General features: G+C 33.0%; 1 protein-coding gene across 13 annotated transcripts in view; it reads left to right on the forward strand.

Moving 5' to 3' along the window:
* The window catches only part of LCORL (ligand dependent nuclear receptor corepressor like), a 169,735-nt gene that overhangs the window by 110,643 nt on the left and 31,310 nt on the right, over window positions 1-27,782 (forward strand). For 9 of the 13 annotated variants that reach the window (XM_043438480.1, XM_043438485.1, XM_043438486.1 and 6 more), the window contains 2 exons: window positions 22,087-22,180; window positions 23,472-27,627. In XM_043438480.1, the coding sequence (XP_043294415.1) occupies window positions 22,087-22,180; window positions 23,472-24,501 (1,124 nt within the window). In that variant the 3' untranslated portion in view covers window positions 24,502-27,627. Of the gene's footprint in view, window positions 1-22,086; window positions 22,181-23,471; window positions 27,628-27,782 lie in introns of those variants that run through there. The other 4 variants (XM_043438488.1, XM_043438491.1, XM_043438481.1 and 1 more) reach the window with 2 other exon arrangements.

Genomic DNA, 27,782 nt, shown 5'->3' on the forward strand with positions numbered 1-27,782 from the left:
TGTGCTGATCTTATCTGATCATTATTTAAAGGACGAATTGTGATTCTCAGAGGAAAAGAAGGAAGAGCCTTAAAGTGCTTGTGGAGGATGCCAAATAAGTGTTTGCCTAGAGAAGAGAGAACGAGTAGCTTTTGTTAATACAAATTAGGAATAGTGTTATCAGGCCTCAAAACCAGAAAAATGTTAGCATTAAGTTTGATTGCAGAAGGCAATGTGGTGTTTGAGGCTCTAGGGGAAAGTACATTACTCAGTGTCTAAAGATCATCTTTTCAGTGTGTAAAACAGATTAAAATTGACAGATGCTGAAATATGGAAATACTTTTTTTGCTTCCTTAATTTTAGGTTGTATGAGTTTATTTATGTAGAAAGATATGAGAAATTTGAGATAATAAGAGGTTGGTTATAAGACAGAGAAAGAAATGTTGAAGATGATTTTAATAGAAGGCTTAAGGGCAAAATATATCAATACATTGAATTTTGAAAGTTAGAAAGTATGGGAATTTTAGTATTGCCGCTTATTTGTGTTACATTACAATGTTTCACCTTCTCTTAAATCTTTCTCCTTTGTGGAAAGCAGTTCAGTGTTCTAAACAGACTTAAGCATAGGCTTTGGTATCTAAACAGACTTAAACATAGGCTTTGTGGTTGAAATCCCTGCTCTGCTACTTAAATTACACGAAGTGTTAACTTTCTGTCAGTTTTAATTTCCTCATTTGTTACTTGGCAACAGTATAACAAACTGATTGGAGCAATATGAAAGTTAAATATAAAATAACCACCTCATAAAAGATACTCAAACATTAGTCCCTCCGTACTCTATTTCTTGCTCCATACTACCACAGAAGAGAAGCCTTGGAAGTCTCTAAAATTTATATCGTCATTCCACTAAAGTAGGACTGAATTTTCTCTGAATGGCCCGATGAGTAGAATTAGAATCACTACCTAGAAATTAGGTGGAAATAGATTTTAGATCCATATGAGAAAGAATATTTCTAAGGATCAGACTTTTTTTTAAAAGAGGAACGAGGAAAATGATCCCCTGCTTGCCTTATCATTAGAGGCATTCAGAAGCACCAGCTGACTGGTTGGAATAGGCGACATTCTAAAAGTAAATTTCTAGTTCTTATATTCTGTGATTCTATGAATTCAAGTGATAAGGCAGGTCCAAGTATATATAGAAAATAATTAATGTAGTTACTAGTGAACTTTTTTGATATTCTAGTTATTTGAACATTCTGAGGTTGAAAGGATTAATGATCGATATAAATCTGTAAATAGTCTTCTCGATTATAATTTTGAGGGATGACTTATGATATGAGATTTCAGTGTTCTTATCCCCATACCCATCTATCACTCAGTTGTGTCCGACTCTTTGCGAACCCGTGGACTGTAGCCCACCGGGCTCTTCCATCCATGGGATTCTCCAGGCAAGAATGCTGGAGTGGGTTGCCATTTCCTCCTCCAGGGGATCTTCCCAACCCAGGGATCGAACTCAGGCCTCCCGCATTGCAGGCAGACGCTTTAACCTCTGAGCCACCAGGGAAGCCCTCAGTGTTCTTGAGGACAAAATCACATAGTTTAGTGTGGCTTATAGTGTAGAGAGCAAGGGAGAGAATCGTAGCAGGTGAGACTAAAAAAATATAAGGATAAGATTATGAGAAAAACATACAAGAAATATTAAGGATTTTGACTTTTCTTACAACCATGGAAAGCTGCTACATTTCTTTCAACAGAGAGTAATAAAATTAGATCCTCTTTTATAAAACTATTCTGCTGTGGTAGAAATTGGGAAGCTCTAACTTTGCCTACTTGCATACCAATTTTTTTTAATAGAGACGTAACCTCTGATGCATTTGTGTGTGCATACACGTGTGTGTGTATCGTATACACACCAGTAATTTATATGTACTAATATTTTCACAAATTAATATTTTTAAGGTTGAAATAAAGATATTATAAACAATTTTTAAGTGTCTTGCTAATCATGCCAACTTCACCCCCAGTGTCACACAGTGTAGACATTGGAGTGTTTCATTAGTAATAATACAAGGTATAAATCCTTACTTCATATGGTTTCTTAAGACCTAAAAAAATGTTTGGACTGACTTCATTGTCCATACCATATGATATAATTAATAAAATGGTCATATTAGTAGAAGCAGGATTAGTTCTGCCTTTGTTTGTCTATTATTTGCTAGTACTTAACTTTTTTTACATTATTCTTACTCTGTAATTTTGCAACAATACACATTTGCTCATTTTGTGAGTTATTTTATTCAAATTAGATGCTGTAGTCTGTAAATCCAATAATAATGTAGCCATAAAAAAATGTGGATAATTTGTGGATTGTGTGACCTATACATCTGTAAAATTATTATCTCAAATGGTTTTACAGGTAACTTAAAGCAGTAGATAATTCTTCTCTTTTAAAGACTATTTTATAAAAAAGAAAAGAGAAATATTACTGTCATCTTGATTCAAAATGAGGCACAGATAGCAAAAGAAAGAAAAATTGCCAACTAGTCTTATTTACAAATGTAGGTACAAAAAATTCTAACATTAGCAAAATGAATATAGTGAAGTATAAAAACATTATAAATAATGACTAGGGAAGCACAAATAATTCTGCATTTGAAACACCTTTTTGTTTCCCACATTACAAAAAAATGAAAACTATAGCATCCTAATAAATACAGAAAATATTTACAACATCTGGCATTTATCATAAAAATTGCTTATAACACCAAGAATAGATGAGCACATCTCCTACCAGTGACATCATAATGAAATGATTTAAAGTTATAGACATGACAAAAACTCATACTATCACCAATTTTCAACGTTTTATGAGAGGTCTTGACTCATGTAATGTGAAGAGAGAAAAAGAAATACGAAAGTAAGCAGTAATAATTAATAGGTTATAAGGAAAGAATGAGTAGAATTGTGGTTGTTTACAAACAGTATAATTGTGTATACAGAAAATATGAAAGAATATCTATATAAAGTTTTCAAACTGGTGAAAAAGTTTGGAAAATGTACTATTCACAAGATTAGCATGTATTATAATATCCAATTAGAAAATCCAACTTTAAAAAAATCTCTTCTACAGTAGCAACAAAAGTAGGAAAGACATTACAACACCTAAGAATGAAACTAATAAACTGTGACCTTTGGAGAACATTATAAAATTTTATTGAAGGATATAAAAGAAGACTCCCAAAATGAGTAGTTATATTTTAAATGAATGGGAAGACTCTAAAAAAGATAGCAGTTGATCTTTAATATACTTAAAATTTGAGCTTCAGGTCTTCCCTGGTGGCTCAGTGGTAAAGATCCACCTGCCAGTGCTAGAGACGCAGGTTCAGTCCCTGGTCTGGGAAGATCCCACATGCTGAGGAGCAGCTAAGCCCATGCGCTACAACTGCTGAGTCTGTGGTCTAGAGCCTGGGACCACAGTTGTTGAGCCCATGCGCCCTAGCACTGTGCTCTGCAACAAGAGAAGCCGGCTCACTGCAATGAAGATAGCTCCCACTTGCTGCAACTAGAGAAAAGCCAACGTGAAGCAACAAAGACCAAGCACAGCCAAAAATGAATAATTTTCTAAAAAATTCAGCATCAGTCCAGTCAAAATTCTGATAGGGTTTATTGTGAAAAATGACTTTCCAATCATAAAATTTATGTGTAAAACTTAAAAGAGCCAAGAATTACTAAGACAATGTGTTGAGGGACTTCTGTAAAACATATCAAAACTTAGTAAAATAATTCAAACGGGGTCCTGTAGCTCTTATACAAATCACTGGGACCGATTAGCAAGCCCAGAAATTCTCCAAACACTAGTGGAGTCTTGGTGTAAGAGTGAGAGATGTCATTAAACAGTTCCAAGGCAATTGGTTATCTGCATGGAGGGGGGGATAAATGGATCCCTACCTTATATCACTCACAAAAGTAATTTCATTTGGGTTAAAGGGCTAAATGTTAAAGGAAAACTAAAAGAAAAGATAAAAGATTATATCTTAATGAACTTAAAGAAGAATTTCCTAAGATGCAGAAATAACAATCCATAAAATAATTGTGTAAATTTGACTGCACTAAAATGTAAAACTTAAGTATTGTCAAATTAATTATGGATAGTGAAAATTCAAATCTCAAATTTGGAGACAGTATTTACAACTGATGTAACTAATGACCATTCAATTAAACAAACCTGTAGCCAATGAGGAAAACATGACACTGTAGAAAAATAGACAAAGTAGTTATCAGAAGATAACAGAATAGCTAAATAAAGTAAAAGATGCACAAAAGAATATCCTGCCCATCTTTCAATGGTGACTCAACCTCTGGCTGACAATAAGTTAACTTGCAAAAAATCTTTGACAGCTCCGACAGCTAAGCTCATATCTTTGAAATATCCACCCCTCATTTTGCATTTTTTTTCATCTGCAACAGCATTTTGCTCAATAGTTCTATAAATATTTGTAGAAATCATTGTATCTCCAAGACTTCTCTTTTCCATGCTAACCTTTAGGGTGTTGGGTTTTCTTTTTCCATCTGCAGCAATATGACAGAATTTATTCCTTTTACTTTTTATTAGTGCTGCAAATATTTGTTGAAACTATTTTGTCTGTCTAAACCTCTTATTTACCAAGCAAATCTTTATAGATTCTCTAATTGTTCTTCATAAATCAGTTTTCGTACTTTTCATTTTCCTTGTCTTCTCTTTGAAAAACCCTAAACTGACTTAAAATATCGTTACCATGAGAGAAACATTCCTATTTACCTCCTCCATGTACTTTCTAACGAAGTATTTCAAATATTAGAGATATTTTTTTGTGCACTTTCATGTCTACAGATTTGTAGAAATACTTTGAGCCTCAGAAACTGGGACAAAGTAAGTTATGCTTTTTTTTTTTTTTCCTGGCACAATAAATTTAAAACTGGATAAGAAATAACATTAGCACACCAGAAAAATTTTTTTTTCTATTCTAATCTAGACCCAAAGTAAAAGCTTCTTTGAATTCCAAAGTACAGGAAGAAATTTGCAGTTTACGAACTTTATCATTATTGTGACAACCTTGAAGAATTTACCAGTTCTATATATGTACAAAACAAGATCAAGTGTGGGCAGAGATGAACCAGCAGCGCTTTGTTTACCCTGTTGGTGTTGTTTTCTACCTGAGGCTTGAGTGAATATTCTGGTAGAATTTTCATTGTTGTAAATTTCTCACTTCATTGCAGTTGTTTCTGTGTGTATCTCCCCACTTTGGGAGCAGGAACCTGTCTATTCACTTCTGCATCCCCAGTGCATGTATGTGACATACTGGATTTACCAGATTAAAAATCTTCACTATTCTCAAATACTGTTGAAAGATAAACTAAGAATTGTTACTTGCTCATTGGATTTATGATATTTTAACGGTGAAATTTCTTATTTTAAACTTATTGGATGCAAATTATCCTGCAGTATCTTTAAACAACATACGGAACTTAGTGCCATGATGAACATTAATTATTGCAGTAATCTATATAATGACTGGGCGTTTTTCAAATTATTTTCCCTACAGCTAGCTGCCAACAGATTAAGTTAAAAAAAAAAAATTTAAAGAAGTTATTTCACATTGCCATTAGTAGGCTAAACTTTGTAAATATCTCCTAGTTAAATAAGATTTTCTTAATAAATTATAAATGAGAATATAAACTAGGCTTCAAGTGAGTATTTGAGAGGTTGCATTGAATGAGCTATATAAATTTCAGTGATATGTTTAAATTGTCATTAAGTATCCTTTGTTGGTGGTGCTGCCACCTCCTCTAATCTGGTTTCTTGGCTGAGATTAAGGTAGGGGACATTGTCAGCTGAGATGTTAAATTATAATTAAAAGGGCAGTGTATCATTTTATGATACTATGTATTTTAAATTACTCTTTATAAATGAAGTCTGTTACTCTGTTAGGAAAATACTTAATAGTTTTTAAGTTCAGTTCAGAAGATACTTCTGTATGTACTAATGAATGCAATAAAATATCCATCTTGTTTTTCTGTAATAAACTTTTGTTTTCCAAGGCTAAAGACATGGAAGAAAATGTTATGTTCCATGCTTGAGAAGATACCATATTTTAGTAAACCTGAAGAATAAAACATATCTAGATGATCCATATCCCTTCTGATCTCATCTTCTCTCACTCTAGGGATATAGGAAACAGGTGATATTTAAAAATTGTGAATCAAGTCATACCGCTCATTTGCTTAAAACTCTTTAATGGCTTTGAATTGTTCTTAGGACAAGGTCTAAAATCCTAAACTCACCAAGATCCAGACCCTGCCTACCTATTCACTCTCATCTTGCACCTTTCTTTGGTCTTCATACTGAAACTCTCTGTTTCTTGAATGTCATATACTCTAGCTTCAAAACATTTGTACATGCTCTTGCCTCTCAGTAGAAACCACTCCCTACTTCCACCAATTTTTTCTAAATAAATCTTGGTTTTTCTTCAGGTCTCCTTTTAAACATCACTTCTCTAAGAAAAACTTCCTCTATACTTCCTAAATTGGATGCACACAGACATACACATGGGTTCTTATTAATTATCACTGAAATTGAGGTTAGGTATCTTATATTTTCCCATAGCATCCTGTATTCTATAGCCTCATCAACTAAATTAACTTGTCTAACGCAAAATAGCACCATCTTATTTTGTATTTTCTGTTTGTCCCATTTAAGTTTTTTTGTTTCTTTGTTGTTTTCTTTTAGATTGTATTTTTCTCTTTTTTGGCTCTTCTCCCTTTGCTGATTTTGAAGTAATACACTCTACTGCTGTTCTGTTAGTGGTTGCCCTTGTTGTTGTGTTAGTTGCTCAGTTGTGTCCGACTCTTTCCAGTCCCATGGAGTGGAGCCTGCCGGCGGGCTCCTCTGTGCATGGAATTCTCCAGGCAAGAATATTGGAGTGGGTAGCCATTCCTTTCTCCAAGGGATCTTCCTAGAAATTTCTTAATGCTTAGTTAACTCAACAGTTTATTTAAGGAATATTTTAACTTGTTACATGTCCTGACACAATAGCCATTTCATCAGTTCTTTAGTTCTCTTTTAAAGATATCCCAATGAAAACATTGTAACTATTTGTTTTATATACTCAATTTTTGTTTAGATTTACAAACATGATTATCTTTTTCCTTTGAGCATTATTCATTCTTGTAGCTTGAATTTTCTTCTGGAATCAGAGTCTTTTAATAAAGATCTATGGTAGTAAACTCTTTTGGATTTTTCCCTTTTTTTAGTGTCTTACTCTTTTTCTTAAAATAACGTTCTTAAAAGAGATCTTCTTCTGGGTACACAAGTCTAGGCTGACAATTACTATTTTCTTAGCACAGCTACTGCATCTGTGTCTTGGCTTCTATTTTTGTATAATTTCACAACAAATAGTCTTTTCTTTTTTTTTTTTTTTTTTTTTGAAAAGTCTTGCATTTACTGATTTATTTTTACCATAATGAGAAATGATTTTTACTTTTCTAAGCCAACTAAAAAAGTTCAGGTCAGTTTACTCTACTGGTGAAACGAAGTAAAACATGGCTTCCTCCTCCCCCAAATGACTACAAGGAAAATCCACGTATGTTCTTTCATTTAAGTAAATTGTACTTGAATGACACAAATATCAACACATGTTTAGAGACAATAGTAGTTGATTTTCAAGGCTGAGTGGTGGCTTACCATGGTCTGAGAAAAGCCTAGGTAATCACCTGTCTAGGAAGAACCATTTTTATTAATTCTTATTCTTAACATGAATCTTGATCAGCACTTCATTAACTAGAATACTTCCATTTAAAAAACTGCAGTTTCTGTACGTTTAAGGATTTATTTGGGAACACGATTTCTAATAATTCCCTATAAGAGACCTTAAATGACAGTAAAAGAAATTAGTGTTTAATAACTGACATATAGGAATTTAAGTAATATACCTTTCCCAAAGAACTTACTTTTTTTTTTTTTAAGAACTTACAATTTTGCTCCTCTTGAATCTAGTATGGGTTTCCTTTCGAAGCTATCTTCTTGACTCTTCCAGTTGTTTGTCCCACTAGTATGAATTTAAGTTATGTTGAAAAGCATAAAATTAAAAGTCCTAATGGCTATATAATCCCTGTAAAGCTATTAGCAATAGGGTAATATTCAGACACCTTTAAGTAAGTAACCTTTCTAGAAAGAAAAGGTACCACAGTTTCATAAAAGATGGTGGGTCCACAGTTTTAGAGTGGGGCTTGGAGAAATGGATTCTAAAATCATTGTTTTTATGTCTATGGAGAGAAAAAAAATCCCTCAAAGCTGCCAATTTAAACGTGAATAAGATTTAGTCACACTACAATAAGAGCAGTGCTATGAGTGATAACTTTAGATATTTATAAACTTTTTTAATTTTCAATTTTGTTAAATTCAAAAATCCATACAGTTGAAAGCACACAGGCACAAAGGTAACAACCAGTGAGTCCAGGTGAAGGTTATGTAATGTTCACTGTACCATTACCTTTAACTTTGCTGTAACTTTGCAAATATTCAAAATAAAAAGTGAAAATGTCTATAGTACAGTTGTCAAGACAGCATGACTGAAGTTAAGAAAACACAAGACATAGACACGAAGTATGTCTCTGAAAATCATGAGTTCTAGAATTCTTTTTTTTTTTTTAAAAAGGCCTAACTTACAGGTAAAACTTTTCTTCTAAAAGAGAGCATGAGAGAGACACGCAACATGCATTAAAAGAACAAGTTGGTTTAGAAGTCAACAGAGACAGAACGCTATGCATACAATGCCTTCACTGACATCACGTCTTGAATTTTCAATGCGGGTATATTTTTCTTGGTCCAACATTGGCTGCCATGTTAAATCATGCAACCAGAGCAATCCACTGACTTGCACATTTACAAATGATAGTCTCCCAAAGTGTGAAACTTCCATTCAGGAGGGTCGGTATAACAAATCTCTCCATAAGGTAAAACTGTTTCCTAACTCCATGGAATAAAAGGTTTTCTCAGCTGAATGCCTGAACACTGTGTGATATTATGAACTTCCCATTTACTATTTAAGTTGGCTAAGTTTTAACAATAAAGTTCATGGATTTAATTTTTTTGACATCTCATGTAATGATAAAAACTTCCTATGTCCTATTAGATCTTTGAGTCTTTTCTTTGTAGGTAATCTTCATACACTTTTTGTATCTACTTTTAGCACCTATCTCTCACTTTCTGTTTTGTTTATGCTGTTTTGCAGGTTGTCCTGGGTATGTTTGGGTATAGATCTCTTATTCATTCTGCTTGGAAGTCATAAAACTGAGGACAAATTTCTTTTCTCAATTTTGGTTTTCCAGCCATTATCTTTTTCAATATTTTGCATTTCCCACTTTATCTCTTGTCAAAAATTTTTGAGGCATATTTTGGATATCCTCTCATTCTAACCTTCTTATCTCTTATCTCTCGTATCTTCCACCTCTTTGTCTCTTTGTGTTAATTTAGATTAGTTAATTTGGAACTGTCTCTAGATTCACTGATTCTCTCTTGAGCTATTCTAATCACTGTTTAAACCTTTGTCTTGAGTTTCTAATTTGTTATTATTTTTTCATTTCCAGAAGTTATTTGTTACTTTTTTTGAAATATGCCTGTCAGCGTGTCCCTAATTTTACAAAAAGAATCAATAAGCAAGATACCAAGAGTGCCTTGAGAGGATTATTTTAGGTAAGGTGGTCAGGTAAACCTCCCTGAAGAAGTGAGTTTGAACAGAGAATTGAATAATGAGAAGTCGTCCTCCACATGAAGATCTGAAGGCAGGGCATTCCAGACAGAAGAAGTATCAAAAACAGAGAAAAAAATACCAGAAATCAAAGAAGGCAGGAGCAAATCAGGTATGTTTGAGGAATTGTATGAAGATTATCTCAGTCACTTAAAAATCAGGAGACTAGTCAAAGCTTTTTCCATAAAATCAGATTATAGTGTCAAGAAATATAAATTGTTACCATATATTTAACTTGGGCAAACTCCGAGAGATGGTGAGGACAGGGAGGCCTGGCATGCTGCAGTCCATGGGGTCGCAGAGTCAGGGATGAATGGGTGACTGAAGAACAACAACAGTATATTTAAATTGGATTTTTCTTTTTTTCTATTTTGTAAAGAATATCACATAAAACCATGCACTTTAAATTTAGAACTTCCAAATGTTACCATATAACCATCACTTGACTAACCTAATTAGCTATATGAAGTATAAAAAGAAAAAGAAGTCAGTTTTTCAATAGCTGTTAAATTTTTCCTGAATATTTTTTAAGTTTGGTATAAAGTTGGTCACTATCACCACGTGGTTTCCAAGTGACAATTCATTGAGTTTTTGTTTCCTTTATAATTTTTTCATGTATTTTCCCTCCAAATACAGCTTTAATAAGATGTACCTTAACATAACTCTGAAGTTATCAGTATGCCAAAATGGGATTCAAAATATCCACTTAAATAAAGTAAAGTTGGTATTACTTCTACATTTAAATCTTTCTATTATTATCAGTTAAATCTTCCTTTCTATTACCAGAAGAATAAAATTTGTTTTCTTCTCATAGTTTACATGGTTTTGCTAAGATCTTGTACCTGTCTACCCTTCTGGACTTAGTCCTTTTCCTCTCTTCCTGGCTTAGTAGATGCACTTCACACTATCTGTGTATTTCTGACACATGCTCAGCTCATTTCACTTTTGAACCTTTACTTTTGCCAGTTGCTTTTCCTGGATTATTCTGCCTTTAAATCTTGTTTCTCTGGCTTGTCCCCTTCATCATTTATATCTCAACTAAAATGTCACCCTAACAATGAGAGTGATAAATTCCAGTGTATAAAAATAACTTTGGGTGATAAAGAAGAAAGCACTATTAGAAAAATCCAAACAGAAATAGTAGTCTGTGAAAAAATATTTATAATTTATATTGTAAAATAAAGGGCTACTAATCTAATGCATTAACAGTTTCAAAAAATTGAGTACTGAAAGAAAAACCACCTGATAGGTAAATGAGCATTGTTTTACTGTCAGTTCATATAAGAAGCTTTAAAAGTTTTTAAACATGGGAAGACACACTTATAAACTCATAGGAAATACAGTCATATGTGGTTCACACCTATCAGACTAATAAGAATTCAAGTTGAACAACATCATCTTTCTCATGAGGCTATGAGAAACAGGCGCACTCATGCATTCCTAAGGGAATATAAACTAGTAGAATCCTTATGGAGGGGAATTGGCAATGCATTTAACTCTTTGACCCAGCAGTCTCATTTCAAAGAATTGAGCTTATAATTATACAAATATCAGTGATACATATTCAAAGTTAAGTCATCAGGGGTATATTATTTGTAATACCAAGGAATTATAAGTAACCCAAATGGATAACTAAATTATTGTACATCCATACAGTGGAAAACTTGAGTATTTGGAAAAAGGGTGTGAGAAAGATCCCTTTATAGTGACATTTTCAGATTTAATGTTAGGAGGTAAGAGCAAGATAGAGACCTGTGTGTGTGTATATACTTTATATACACAGACATATATACACACACACATATGTATGTATTGTTTTGTATAAACAAAGAAGGAAAGATAAAACCTATAAGGGAATGAAGTAAATGAGATGGAGAGGGCTGAATAGAAGTGTTGTGGATGGACCTTTATATAGCTTTATATAAATGCTCAGCAAATCTCAAAGATTTTTAATTTTTAAAAATTAAAGCAAAAAAAAAAAAAGCAATCCCTAAAATATGAAAAGGAAAGTAACAAATGAGCATAGTTGCATCATGTTTTTAACAGTAATGTATTAACACTGAGAAAAGGATTCTGTCAGGTGACTTTACCCAGTATTTTGACTGTACATTTTTGGTGGACTATATTTTAAACACAAATGGGTACTTCAAAGAAATCCTAAACTTCTTTTAGTAATGTTAGTAATGATATTGCCATTGTGTGTTATTTTGGATCTATAGGATAAATCAAATATATAATTATGTTAACACTGTTTTAGGAAGCCAAGATTTTCAGGGTAAGAGTAGAAACAAACAAATTTAAGAATTAAAGAACTAAAAACCCTGTAAATTGCATACATGTAAATTGAAAAGGGCTTCCCTGGTGGTTCAGACAGTAGAATCCACCTGCAATGCAGGATACCTGGGTTCGATCCTTGGGTCGGGAACATCACCTGGAGAATCCGATAGTCAGAGGAGCCTGGCGGGCTACAGTCCATGGGGTTGCACAGATGAGACACGACTGAGTGACTGATACACAGATTGGAAATGTCACTGCAAACTCATGGTTTTATTTTTATTTCAAAAATCTTACTTTTTAATGTATATTTATGAATATTTCAATACTGAAATAATTGCATGACAGTTCAATGACACTCAACTCAGGCCTAGATTGTGGTCTCTAAACGTTATTTTCCCTTAAAGGAAAGTAGACCTTCTTGGAATCCAGGTCTGGATCAGAATATGTATAAGATGATCCTGGAACATCTTGTGCCAACAAGCAAGAATGTACCAAAGACCAATTTGTCAACTAAATACAGGAGGCAATGTTAAGGGTTCCCTGTTGGCCAGATATGAGAACATTTAAGCCTCAAGAGGAAGAACATTTTCAACTGAAACATGTTGAATGTTTTAAAATCTATTAGATCTTGATAATGATAATGATTCCTCAAAGTCATTAGTCTACACAGAGGAACGTAGCATACCAGCTTATTACTTTGAAAATGAGCAGTTACAGGAAAGAGATTAGCATTTATTTTGCTTTTCTTTTACAAATTGTATTTCAGGACAACCAAATTGCCTTCTTTTGAGAAAGATTCTTAAGAATTTCAGTTAATAAATATGAAGACATAATAGACTTAAAATATTATTAGTTCACAACTCCTAATAAGAAAACCGAATAAAACATATCATCAGAAGATAAAACTATTAGAGGAAAGATTACTTCGGGAACTTTACAGTGGAGGGGTCAAGCTATTGTCATCAGGATACACTGATCACTTAAGCATCATTGGAAATACACTTAATACATCACTTGTGAAGTATTCTTGACAGAAGCGTCGAACATGACTCTAAACAATTTTTTAGGTCAGTGGTTCTCAATGGAACTCTTTCTAGAATACAGCAGGTCAAAACTAATAATAATATATTATTTGCCCTTTTCACTCTCATTTTCTCCCAGTATGTAGTAGAGTAGGTAGTAGAGTCAGTCAGAGGCTGATTGATGTATGATTTCTGAACACATTGAATATAGAAGCATATATGAGAATTCAACTGTATTCTATGAAGCATTCATTTAAAATTCATTTAAAAGAGTTACAAAATTAACTTCTCACTTTAAATCTAAAAATATTTTTTCATTAAAATGTTATTATAAATATTAGCATTTATGGTTATCAATTACAAATATTTTAAAACATCTCAGTTTAACTTATGAATGTTAAGAAATAAAATGTTTCTTAACCAAAACAAAGGTTCTTTGAGATCCACAGTAATTTTTAACACTAAAGAGATTGTGAGATCCAAAAGTTTCAGAACCATTTGCTTTAGAATTAACTTCATTTGTCAGAATTATTAAGAAATAAGGTGAAAACAAATGACAATATAGAAAAGGAGAAAGAACAAACCATAATGCAAGATATTCTTTAGTAGAACTGACGGCCTGGCTTCTAAAAGTCAGTATCATTATTTTTAAAAATGAGGGAAAGGGCTGCTATAAATTTTAAGAGAAATAGCATCAAGCATAACACAGCTCCTACTTTGAACATACTGATTGTAAAAAAACACTTTGGATTGCTTAGAGGATGTTCAATACAAACTAAGTATAAGGTGATAGTAAGGAATTGTTATGTATGAAAATGTTCATATGTTTAAAGATGCTTGGGAATATAGAAACGATGTGACACCTGGAATTAACTTTAAAATACTTAAGTAGGATAGTATAAATAGAGCAAGCATAGCAAAAATCTAGGTAATTGTATAAAGAGTGGATAGAAGGATTCATTCTATATTTTGCATGGTTAAAGTGTATCAGTGAAATTTCTTTTTTGAAAAAGAGCAAATATTCTCTAGACTTTGAAACGTAATCCTTTATTCAAACATGGTAACCTCTTCCTACCTGCCATTGTTGTTGTTCTTTCCTATTACTGTGTTTTATTTTCATTATAGGCCTTATCATCTTGTGAAATTATTTTTTAATTAATTTAATTGGAGGGTAATTGCAATATTATTTTATTGATTTATCTTTTCTTTGTCTGCTCTACTAGAATGTAAATTCTGTGAGAGCAGGAGCATTTTCTGTTTTACTCCCTACTGTTTCCTTTGTGCCATTTAGAAGACTGATTGGCAATAAATAAACAAATATTAATAAAATAATGAATTGTAAAGCTATGCATTGATCTTTTATTCATCCACCCAGAGTTTCTGGGAAAAAAATACTCATATTTACAAACTCTTACTCTCACTCTCTCCTCCCAGAGCTTATTCCCTCAAATCATTCATTATATAATCCTCTGTAACTTGTGTTTTTAAAATATTTTAAAACATCAGTATGTTTCAGCTGAATAGTATTCTGTTTCGTGGAAGGATTACATTATACTTACCTTCAGATATACACGCTTAAGCTGAAATTGTGCACTGAATCTTAATTTTACTTAGGACATACTCCTAGAAGTGAAATTGCTACTTAAAAGATAAAGCTGTTAGAAGTCAAGATAGTGGAGGTAGGTGTAAGTTAGTGACCAGAGGAGATACGATGGGGAGGGCTTCAGGTTGATAGTGGTGATCTAGTTGCTATTTACAGCGAAATGTTCAAAATTTATTAGACTGTGTACTTATGTTCATTCTTGTTGTGAATGTAATATTTCAGTAAAAAGATTTTTTTAAACTCCTAGATCACCTTTGGATGAGCATGATAAGAACTAGCAAATCTAAAGTTTTCCAATATAAAGTTTTGCTTTCCAATCTAAAGCAAATCTAAAGTTGTAATAAGTATACATCCCACATATAAGTTTGGTTGAAGGTTAAATTTACAGAGTACACAGTCTAATAGTTGGTATAAACAAAGAGTATGTTTTACAAAATATTTTTCAAGGTGTTGACTTGAAGCCTTTTGACTTTAGTTTGGTACTTAAAGGAATAACTGAAGCAAGAAAAAAGAACTGCGATGAAATTCTAAAATGGCATAGGGTGGAAGTGCTGAAACCTTGTTTAATTTTACCAGTAATATTTCCTAATTAAGGTTAGTATTATTATTTTTTATATCCTAAATATATTACAAGCGCTTTTTTCTGATTTATTTTGTCCCTTGTCATTATTAGTAAATAGTAGGTGAATGAATTCTATGAGATTTCAGCTGTGTATGCACTAAATAAAACACATTGAGATAGCAGTAACTCTTCCCTTTTAAAAAGTGTGTTTGATGTGCAGAAGAAGGCAAATGAAGGATGGAAAAACCAATATTAAAGTTTAATTGATGTCCTGCTCTGATGCTATATTGATTATTTCCCCCATGACTCTGAAACTAACTCAATGGTTAAACAAGTAACAAAAACAATTTTAAAATAAAATTTGGATAAACCCAAGTGATTGCTTTTATAGTTTGGTATTTTACTGATAAGTTTGTGTGGTTTCTTCATTAATATATATGCTCATTATGGCAAACTTGGGGAAAGGAGAAAATTAGCAAAATTATATTAAGTGTGAATATTTATATATATATAGTGCAAATATTTATATATATTTGTGCTTACATATATTTGAGATTTTTGGTATACCTTTGTACATAAGAGCATTTTCTTGTTAAATGCTATTTTCTTAAGATAGATGTCTAGAGGAGTATGAACATTTTTAAGATTTTTGATAGCATATTACTAGATTATTTCCAAAAGTGTGTTTCTCAACTGGTTATGTGTGATGGTAGCAAATTCCTTACATCATTACCATTGTAACTTGACTTTTTGAAACATTACGCAGACTACATATTCTAGTTCAATAGGGTAATCAGAGTCTGGAATAACTGCCTGAGTCTGAATGACAGTAATTGTAACTGTGTGACCCTGGGCAAGATAATTAACCTCTATTTCACTTTCAATTTTATCATTAAAAATTGCAAATTAAAAAAACTTACTTTTACATTGGGACGTGTGAGCCCTAAGTGGGATTAAGACATATAATGCTCTTAGAATAGTGTTCTGCACACTTGAAAAATATTATAGATTTATATATGTAGATTTTTCTCAGTTCTGTTTTCTAGAAACCAGTTAAATATAAATGATTTATATTTGAAATCCGGGGAATCTTCTACAGAGTACAGTAGGGAAAAACAAGAAAGATCTGAAGGCTGACTAGAATAGTACATCGAGGGGCTAAAAGGATGACCATTTAAGGAGAGATAAGAAGTGATCAAAGACATAGAGTAGAAATAGTGTTCAGATATTTATTAAAACTATTAGCATAGATTTGTATCAAACATCATAAAATGTTAAATAGCATTGATTTGGAAGAAAGTTTTGTGCTGGTGATTAGCGTTGTTACGAAATTTAATTTGAAATATTTTTCCCTTGTCCAAACAGCATAAAATGTACATGGTAGTTTGTCATTAAAATTCACTTGCCTTCATATGCTGAATTTTATTCATACGTATATCTTTAATATTGATGATACATAATGTATTTTTGAAGGTCTTTTAAACTCATGTTCATTCTTAGTATGGCAACAGGAGATCAATAGTATTGAGTTGATAAATACGTTCTTAGCATACTTAATATTCATATTAAGTGGTTAATGATCAACAGTCTTAAGATTTCTGAAGAAAAATCTGTTATTGTTAGAACCTAACGAATATAGAAATTGCTTATTAAAAATCATTCTGAAAAAAAAAAATCATTCTGAAACTCTAACTGAATGGAGTTCTCTGTGTGCGAAACTTAACTTCTCTGCCTTATAAGATAGCGGCTTCTTGACTGTGCTGTCATTTTCTGACTGGCTGAACAAAGTTCTTTGATTTCATGATAATTTTGTCAGTCAGGGTCTGCTATATGCAGGATTGATGTGACAAAACTGGGCAAGTCATTGCTGAGTCAGTGAATTGGTGTTTACTGAGGTACTGTTCATTTCAGGCCTTGCTTGGAAGTAAGTCTAGTGAGAAAATCAGCCAAATAAGTATACTTAATTAGATATAAATTGTAAATAGATCCTAAAATAGTTACTAATTCCCCACAGTACTATTGGAGTTCAGGTGCTAAAGTTGGCAAATTATAATAACACATTGTAAATAACAATATAGAAGCATACAAAGAGTACTATGGGAATATGAAAGAAGGCTGGGGGTAAATTAGGAAAATCTTCTTTGAGGGGATGATGCTGAAGTGATATGTAGCCTGGCCAAGAGAGCATAGAGTGTACTTAGAAGAATGGACAGAGGGCAGGTAAGGGATGCGAGAGAATGGTGCCCGTGGAGGAGTGAAAGATCTGTATTATGTGGATTGTATTTATCTTCTTTTTACAGATTCTCTGTCAGGGATTTGCAAGAGAATATAGAACTGAGAACAGTTTGTAAACAGAAATCCAAACCTTGGTTTTGGAATGTGAATTCTAAAAAAATTAACCCAATAAAATGTTAATACTCCAGAAGTTGCTTAATTTGTTCATGGTTTCAATTTTTCAAACACCAGTTTATCTTTAAAGTTATCTGGTAGTGTCACATATTTAACAATTACCTGACCTTGTTGATAGATTACACCAGCCTCTCTCTAATTCTGTATCTTTAGCATTAATGTTTGATGAGAAATAATCATGTTAATGCTCAGACTGTAACCAGTAAATGGAAATAATTTGTTTACTATTTGGAAAATTTTCATACATAGAGCAAAATGCAGTGTAATAATCATGTTCCTGTCACCCAGAACTAATAAATGTGTTACTTGATCATATTTACTTCTAGTATATTTTCTCTTAAGGAACTGTTCATCCTTTTGTTTATCCTTGAAAGCAACCTCTGATAATATGTATTTGTGCATCTATAAGCAAAACAGTTCTGTGTGTTTTAGAGATCCACATAAATGCATATCAAATATACTCTTATTAGTTTACTCCTGCAACTTGTTCTTCTTATCAGATTAGCAAAAATTAAAAATCTCAACACCAAGTGTTGTCAAGGTTGTGGAAAAAAATTTTAGTAATATCTACAAAAGTTCAAAATATATACTGTCCAGCACTGGCATTTCTAGGTGTGCATCTTAGAAAACTTCTTATGCATGAATACTAGAAAACATTTAGAAGGATTTTCACTTCAGAATTGTTTGTAACAGTGAAAAACTGAAGCAACATAAGAACTTACCAATAGGTGAATGGTTAAATAAATTTCACTCTCTTTCTGTCCTCTACTTAATTTATATTGCCCTGCAGCATTTAGCATAATAGATGTTTAGTTTTTATCCATCAATTATTAGTATTTGAATTTTAGTACTTTGAATTTTATCTATTAATTATTAGTACTTTGTGTACACATAAAACAATCTAGTTATGATGTGACATCTCCATTATGAAGGAGTGATACTGATAAATGTAAATCAGCAGCAGGAACAAGAAAATGCCCTTTTTGCCATTCCTGATTTTTTTTTTTCTCAGTCCTGGCTCCCAAGCTATTTCTCCCCTTCTCTTTTTGTTTTTCAAACAATCCTAGGGATATTTATCATTTTTCTAGCTCTTGATCTGCAGCCTTTATGATGGAAAAAGAAATTGATATCAGCAAAATACTTTAGGTGACAAAACTGCTAATAAAAAGTGAGATCTTTTTTATAGGTAACATGGGCAGCCTAGTCATGGAGAAGAGGTTATGGAAAAAAGAGCGTTTCTTACCTGCGTCAGTGTTTAGAGTTCCTAAAGAAAGTGAATCAGATATATAGGCCTGATTTGAGTAGTTTCTCTTAAAGATGAAACAGATCTTAAATCTAGTTCTTCCTCAAGACTGAAATCAGGTACCAAACCGGCCGTCAAGGAGCGGTCCAAAAAGGACAAGAATACCTTTTTGCCCTAGCTTGGGAGCTGCCCTGTGACTCAGGCAGTTAAGATTCAGCCTGCAGTGCAAGAGACCCCGGTTCAATTCCTGGGTCAGAAAGATACCCCCAGAGAAGGAAATAACAGCCCACTCCAGTATTCTTGCCTGGAAAAATCCTATGGACAGAGCCTGATGGGCCCTAGTCCATGGGGTCGCAGAGAGTCAGACGTGACTGAGTTTCAGTTACAGGGAGCGACAGGTTAGTTAGCACAGTAGTGTAAAGGAGAAAGAGGAAGAGCTCTCAGCACCTCCTTCTCTTCTTTATAGTTGAATGATTAACCTTAATCTTATCAAAAGTCTAGAACTTACAATTGGAGAAATTCATTAATTCATTCTGGAACATTGACAAGGAATAACACTTAATGAAGAGTGTGTTTTATATGCTATAACCTACATAAATCTATTTTTGTTTGTGAAATATGTCAGGATTCCTGACCTTGAGTAATTCAGTCTTCTGGGAAAAAAAGATCCGTAACTCAAAAATTGCATGAGTGTGTCGTTAAGTTTTATAGGATGCTGTTGACAAGGGTGACATTAAGCTTCTACTTGGGTGGGGCAGGGGTGGGTCTGAATCTTTAAAGATGAGGTGTTTGGCAGATTGAGAAGTGGAAAGAGCATTCTAGGCAGAGGGAACCATGCACTGGAGTTTTAGAGACCCAACACCACACAGCATATTTGATGAATTGCACATGGCTTAATCACTCAGGAAGTGTGAGCATTGAAATGAGTTGTTGACTAAGCATAAGATTGAGCTGAATGGATAAACTGGGGCATTTATTAGGTAAAGAGATCAAAAGATACTTCATTTAATAATTTTTTAAGGTAATATGTAGCATGTATTTGTCTGCCCAGTCTTTTTATCCTTTCAGTCTAGGCTTTGTAACCTCTAGCAATAACTGAATTTCTACTTCTAAATTCTTTTCAGCAAATACTTAACTGAACACTTATTGTGTATCAGCCACTGTTGTAGGGAATGAGGCTACATCAGTAAATAGACTTATTTTCTGCCTTCATTATATTGCCTGGTTGCTAACACTAGTAAGTAAGTAAACAACTAGATTATGGCCTGCTAACTGCTAAATAATATAGGTAAGTGTTGCAAGTATAGGACCCTACAATAATGACCACAAAGTTCAAGTTGTGTCTTGAATGATGAGTAAGATTTGGTGCTTCCCAGGTGGCACTAGTGATTATAAAAAAACTTGCCTGCCGGTGTAAGAGACCTGGTTTGATCCTGGGTCAGGAAGATCTGGTTCGATCCTTCCTGGAGAAGGAAATGGCAACCCAACTCCAGAATTCTTGCCTGGAGAATCCCACGGACAGAAGAACTTGGTGGGCTGCCATGGGGTTCCATAGGGTCACACAGAGCTGGACACGACTAAAGCAGCTTAGCCTGCATACACAGGATGAATGTGAGGATAGAAGGAGAGATTAGGAGACTTCTAGGCAGAGGAGACTAATTGAAAGTGTGAAAGCCCAAAGGTGAGAAATAGAAGAGCAATTTCCCAACAGGCTTCTCTGTTCCCCCCACAGCAGATTAATCCTTTAAAAAAAATTAAAATTGTCAGTCTTACGTTTAGAATCCTCCAGTGGTTTATTGTGTCTTTCAAAATAAAATTCAAATGTCTACAAAGCCCTATATGATCTGCCTGATTTCTGATCTCAGCTCTCTCAGTGTGGCTTACTCCACCCCAGTTACCTTGGCCTCTTCGCTATTCCTCATATTCCAGATATGATTCCATATCATAGTCTTTGCACAAACGGGTCCTTCTATAAGCTTTCCCCCAGATAATCTGCTTGGTTGTTACCTTCACTTTGTTCAGGACTGTGTTCAAGTCAAAAGAGGCCTAAATTGATAATACTCAATAAAACAGCAGCTGCCTTAGGCCTACTCTCTTATCAGCTCACGCTGCTTTATTTTTCCTAAGTAGCACACATCATCAGCCTGAAATATGGTTATGGTGATGGTGGTGGTATATGAATTATCTAACTAGATTGTTAGAACCATGAGGAGGTACTTTATGCATTTTTAACTACTGCTTTCCAAATTCCAACAGTGCTTTGCACATAATTGGATTATTTTTAAACCTAGTTGAATTTTTTGGTATATTTTTAAAACATGGATTTTTCTTAAAATGATTTCTTACAGCTTTTTCAATTTTTTAGGTATCAGTAGAAACATATTCACCATATGTATTGCTGTATTTTAAATTCAGTTTATTCTTGATTTTGAAGTTTATCAGATTAACAACATATCTGAGTCACTGGAACTTTTGTCCGTATAAATTCAGTATTATAGTAATAACAAAATAATTGCATTTTAGTAAGAAATATATAGGCAGTTGTTTTCTAACAAGCTACTTTTTCCTAAAATGTTATTTTGTTGTGTCATCATCTAATCACAGATATAATCACAATCTGTTACATAGGCAGTGATTCCACTGTTGTACATTTCAGTTATTTAAAACAGTAAAGTTTTATACTGTGAGCTCTGAAAAATACATTGGTTGAGCGTAGAGTCATAGATTACCTAAAGTGTGTTTTCCAAATGTTAATAGTCCTAGTAAATGCTAATTATTATTCTCTTATTTCTCCTCGTATTTTCTATGCTTTCAGTTTTGTTAAACGTACATTATTCCCACTTTCCCAAAGCATCATCTGGGCAGCCTTGAATAGAAAACAGTCATGTTTTTTATTGAATAAGCAATTGAGTGACTCTTCACTGCAGAACAGTGAGAAAGGTGAACAAGGATTTTAAACAGTTTTTATCTAATTTCTTCATTTCACGGCAATGCCAGCTCTTCCTCTGTTCTTTTTTCCTATGTAGTGCCTTCCCAGTCATGTTCTGTTGCTAAAACCACAAGATGAGTTGGTAATGGCCACATATCAAATACCAGTGTTAATTTTTAGGTCATTAATTAGTAGATCATCAAAATATGAAATGTTATGATGTAAGGATTACCTATCTGTCACAAATATAAAGTTTTTTCTCTTGCAAAAATTATAGGGGATGGAGTGTTAGATCTCTCTACAAAGAAAACCAGCATAAAATCTGAAGAGTCATCAATATGTGATCCTTCTTCTGAAAATTCAGTGGCTGGGTAAGCAATATCTAGGAAATATAATTTAATATTAGTATAAAATTATGCAGAGAATTCTTCATACTACTCTGAATAGACTGACATATATAGTTTTCTTCCAGATTTTTTGTCACTCATAAATGTGTGTCTTTCATACCTTTCATTTGTCCTTTCTCTTTCTTTTTTATTCTTTCTGTTAAAGAAAAGTTATCAGAACAATCACCAAACTTTAGTTCATGTTACTAAAATGAACTACCAACTTAATCATAGAATACAAACTAAGAAGCAGGACCAGTAGAGAATTTTAAATTCAGTATTTAGGAGGCAGTTTAAAGGAAAATATGTAATTTCACTATTTAATTTTTTAAACAATCAACTAGTTTTAAAAGTACTATACTTACTAATTCTTATAACTAACTTACAGTGCTTAGAGTTTTTTCATTGTGTCTTAGGTGTGGTGGCAGACTTAATATATCTAGTAATCACCACAGAAAGTCCTTTCATGCTTTGAAAGCTGTTGTTTAATTAATTAAATCACTAATAGTGAAGTGCTGTTCTTTTGGATTTTTGGAATTTTGGGGGGGTAACTTTTGCATCTTCCATTAACAATTTGCATAGGAAGCTTTTTAGTAACATTTAAAGCTCAGATACAGAGTGTAATTTGTTTCAACTAAGGCTGTAATAGCTTTTTGAGTCATAAAGTATAAAGAACTTTCTGTTAAAGAAACTTTGAAAGTTATAACTATACATTCAAAATAGAAATAACATGTATAAAATCTAAAAGTATTTTACCCAATATAACATATCTACTTGTTTCAAATTTTAAGTTTTTATCTAGAGAAGAATATGGGGTGTTTGTGTTTGGAAATATTCTTACTGCTACAAATTTCCTTTAAAGGGGTTGACTCTTTTATTACTTGTTTAGTGGTAACGTCACGTTTCTACTAACAAAAACTCCTTTAGGATTTGGGTATTTTATATAATGGAACTCTAATTGTAAAAAAAATTATAAGTGTTGCTCTACAAGCATCTGTCAGAGGAATAGCAACATCATGAGAATATTTTTACAAATACTGAGTTAGGATTTTATGTTCTTGGAAGGTCTGCCCGTTGAGGCCACCGTATGATTGACACATTGTCCTACCAGGACTGTAGCGTTTGCTTTGATAAGGAGTAACTACTACATCTCACAGACTTAAAAAGTGATGTTACCTAAGCAAGGAGTATAATAAAGGAGTGGACCCTCCCCTTCCATAGCTGTGTGAGAGTCTCTCATGCATCAGTTTACCATCGTTTCATTCCATCCATCCAGGAGACTACACAGAAACAGAGAGGACTATGTGGAAAGAAGTGCTGAGTTTGCAGATGGTTTGCTCTCAAAAGCTTTGAAAGACATTCAGTCTGGAGCACTGGACATAAATAAAGCAGGCATACTTTATGGCATACCTCAAAAAACTTTACTTCTCCACTTAGAAGCCTTACCAGCAGGGAAGCCTGCATCTTTTAAAAACAAAACTCGAGATTTCAATGATAGTTACTCATATAAAGACAGTAAAGAAACTTGTGCAGTGCTGCAAAAAGTAGCCTTGTGGGCAAGAGCTCAAGCAGAGCGCACAGAAAAAAGTAAACTCAATCTACTTGAAACCTCAGAATTAAAATTCCCAACAGCTTCCAGTTACCTCCATCAGTTAACTCTACAGAAAATGGTTACTCAATTTAAAGAAAAAAATGAAAGCCTACAATATGAAACACATCCTACTGTACAGTTAAAAATTCCTCAGCTACGAGTAAGTTCTATTTCAAAACCACAACCTGATGGTCCTGGTCTGCTGGATGTTATGTATCAAGTTTCCAAAACCTCTCCAGTCCTTGAAGGATCAGCCCTCCAAAAACTGAAAAATATACTCCCTAAACAGAACAAAATAGAATGTTCTGGGCCTGTAACTCACTCAAGTGTTGACTCTTATTTTCTACATGGGGACCTCTCTCCTTTGTGTCTTAATTCTAAAAATGGAACAGTTGATGGAACCTCTGAAAATACTGAAGATGGATTGGATCGGAAAGATAATAAGCAGCCCAGGAAAAAACGTGGCCGTTATCGGCAATATGATCATGAAATAATGGAAGAGGCTATTGCAATGGTAATGAGCGGAAAAATGAGTGTTTCCAAAGCACAAGGAATTTATGGGGTACCTCACAGCACTTTAGAATACAAGGTAAAAGAAAGATCTGGAACACTGAAGACTCCTCCGAAGAAGAAACTCCGATTACCAGACACTGGGTTATATAATATGACAGATTCAGGGACTGGCAGCTGCAAAAACAGCAGCAAGCCTGTGTAGATTACTTGTTAGGAAGATGTTTGTGTGTGTGTATGTGCGTGCGTGCGTGTATGTGTGTTTGCGTGTGTATGTGCACAGGTGTGTTGTTGTGTGTCTGTATACACACATGTGGGAATTACACATGCTCACTCTGACAGGAGACATGAAATTTTACAGTTCAAAAACCACTTACATGCCTTTTGAAAAAAAGTTTTATTCAGGGTTTTCACTGTGGACAGAATTATATAGTTGCTTACTTAATTCTGATAGTTTGTATTTAATCCTTGTATAAATAGGTGAAAAAGATTCAGGTTTTCTTTAGTAGTCAATAGCATAAAGCATTGTGGGAAAACAAGTAACTGTCAAGTGAAATATTTTTATTGGTGAAAGACCACTCCAGCCATTCAGTTGAACCATCTTCTAATGGAAATATATTACTAGTTTGTAAGCATTTTTGCATAACATACTTACATTTATTGTAAGTATATGAAACAACCAATCAAAGTTTAAACAGACAGCTATCTCCACACTAATAAAAATTAATATATACAGTATTAGTACACTACAGTGCATTCTATGAAATATGAAATGCACTAAAGTGCATCCACCAGAAATAGAAAACCTTAAATGATATGTATAATGAAATTTAATATTTATCATTTAATAGTTGATTTAGCAGGAAGTTGGGGTTTATAAGGTATATACTTTAAAAAGAAACTGACACATAGTTAACCCCAGCAGCTATAGAATCCTTTAATGTAAGATGGAATACTAAGAACAAAAAGTAATTTAAATTTAATTATTAAAATAATTTAATTTTGTTTTTCATTTGAAAAATAAGCTAATGTGTAAGGTTAGAAAAGAAAGTTGGAATGCAACTTAGAGCATGTTTATAATGTGCACAGAAAAAGCTTGAGAATGATAATTTTGGTTTAAATGTGCTGGTTAGTTGATGTTATGACTACTTTAAATTTTAAGGATTGTGACACACTCCTACTATTGAAAAACCTCAGTGTAACTTTAATATATTTGCTGCTGTGACATTTCAAAACATTTTCAGTTTATCAAAATGAGTTACAGATTTCATTTTGGTGGGCGATACATTATCATTTTGCTAATAACCAAATTTGCAGTTTGTTCAGGGTCTTGAATAGATTTACAAATATTTAACACTGAAGCTGTTTTGAACTTTCAGTAATGTAAACTCTCTACTAATTAGGTAGTTAGAAGCTGGGCAGTGCATTTTAACTTTTACTAGACTCATAAGAAAGACCAGTAATTTTGTATAGCAGTTTTAAAATGTGTTTCAGAGTATCCATGTTGGATTTATGGAGTATGCAGTTTTAGTGGTAAAATGTTATAAAGCATGTGCCTCCATAGAAAGAATGGGGATTTGCTTCATAAATACAAAATTCTTCGAGTGCCCCTTTTCTCTGTTAAAATTCAGGTTCGGATCATTTTTTCTAAGCCAGTTTTCCTAAGTCCAAAAGGAATACTTAAAGCTGAATTTAAAAAATAAGTGCACCTTGTCAAATACATGTGTTTTTACACTTGTGTTTGTGTGTATCTAATAATCACATATACATATAATACTAAAGAGATTTTCAGCTATTACATTTAAAAACTGCTTACATAAGTTTAAAGAAACTGAAGAGTAGAAAACTACACAACCAAGTAGTTATTTGGTCTCTCAGATCTATACTGAATCCTCTTCAGCTATTAAAGTTACTTGCATACTAGGATATGAATCCTCTTGCTCTTTTTTTCCCCCCAAGAAAGTATACATAATAGATTGCAAAACAGCAGATGTCAGGGTCATCTTTGTTTTTAAAGAATTAAGCCATATTTTGTGAGGGCCAGAACTTGGATTATTTAATATATTTCCCTTCCCCCCCATTGAAAAACAAAGTTAAATGTTTCAACACAATTTTATTGACCTCTTTATACAGAATTTTACCTGCAAAAATTTGGGGGTTTGAATGCATTACATAATATTTATATTGTATTGAGCTTTTTTATTCCTCACACTATATTTACATTAATAAATTGATTGAGAAGTTTATAGTAAAGGGATACTTACAGAACACTTTTATATCATTTAAAAGATGACCTGACCAAAAACTTTACAGGATTCATAAAATCAGGGATCATTTTGCTATTGACTTCACAGTGATCAGTAGTTTTATAGGTGATATTATAGTTAATTTGCAGCATTTTAGTACTCGTATTATTTATTTTTGGTCAGAAATAGTAAATTAAATATTTTTTGATAGTTTATAGGTAATGATCAACCCATAACTTTTAAAAGAAACAAAATGTTTCTAATTATTGAGTTAACTTTTGATTATACAAACTAGGAAAGGCAGGGAAATTTATGGGTTCCCCTTCTCCCCAGTGATTCTATTAAGGTGTTCTTTATGTTTAACTTTCAAAGTACTTTATAAATTTAGTTACCAGTTACTACTTGTTAATTGACAATTTTCTGAAAAATCCAGTTTCAGCAGACTTTTAGTGAAGGTGAAAGCAATCCTTATGTGCTTTCTACTTATTTGAATGTTCCTCAAGTATTTTATATTAAAAAAAAAAGAAGGAAAAGAAAAAACAGTGCCTCTGTTTTTAGAAAACTACTGCTCAGTAAAGTTGTTTAAACCATTTCTGGTAGCTAATGACAATTTTATATTAAATTGTATACTAACTTTAGTGAGACTGATTTTTTTAGTTGTTTACAGTACAAATACTTGTATTTGTTCTTTAATTACAGTATTTTCATTGTCGCAGTAATTTAGTAAAACTCTGTGGCTGCCTTGATTTTGACAGATTTTGTTAATATAAACTGATTGTTAGGCAATTAGTTATATTTATGCATAAATCAATTGCACTATAATTCATGAATTATTTATTACAATATTTTCTAATGAATTCATGTATCTGTCTTGTGTTGTAAATGTACTGTAATTCTGTTTCTACTTTGTGTTGTTATATATCTAAATCTGATTGTATGAATTTTAATTGTTCAGTTAACGTGTTTCTAGGTTGTAATTTGTAGTAAAGCACTTCAATGCTTTTGCACTTAAATTTACAACACTGTTGGTGTGTGATTGATTTACTCATTCATTCAGTAAAAGAAAAAGAGAAAAGAAAAGAAAACTTGACTACACTGGCTTCTTTGATTCACTCTAGGAAGCAGTTTTATTAATAATAGAAATTGACTTTTTTCTAAAGACAACTCTCAGCAACAAAGCTTATAATGGGGAAAATGGATAGAAACTTATGAAAAAATAAGCAGGATGTGTTTGTTTATA

Source organism: Cervus canadensis, chromosome 19, assembly GCF_019320065.1.
Source record: "Cervus canadensis isolate Bull #8, Minnesota chromosome 19, ASM1932006v1, whole genome shotgun sequence".
NCBI lineage: Eukaryota > Metazoa > Chordata > Mammalia > Artiodactyla > Cervidae > Cervus > Cervus canadensis.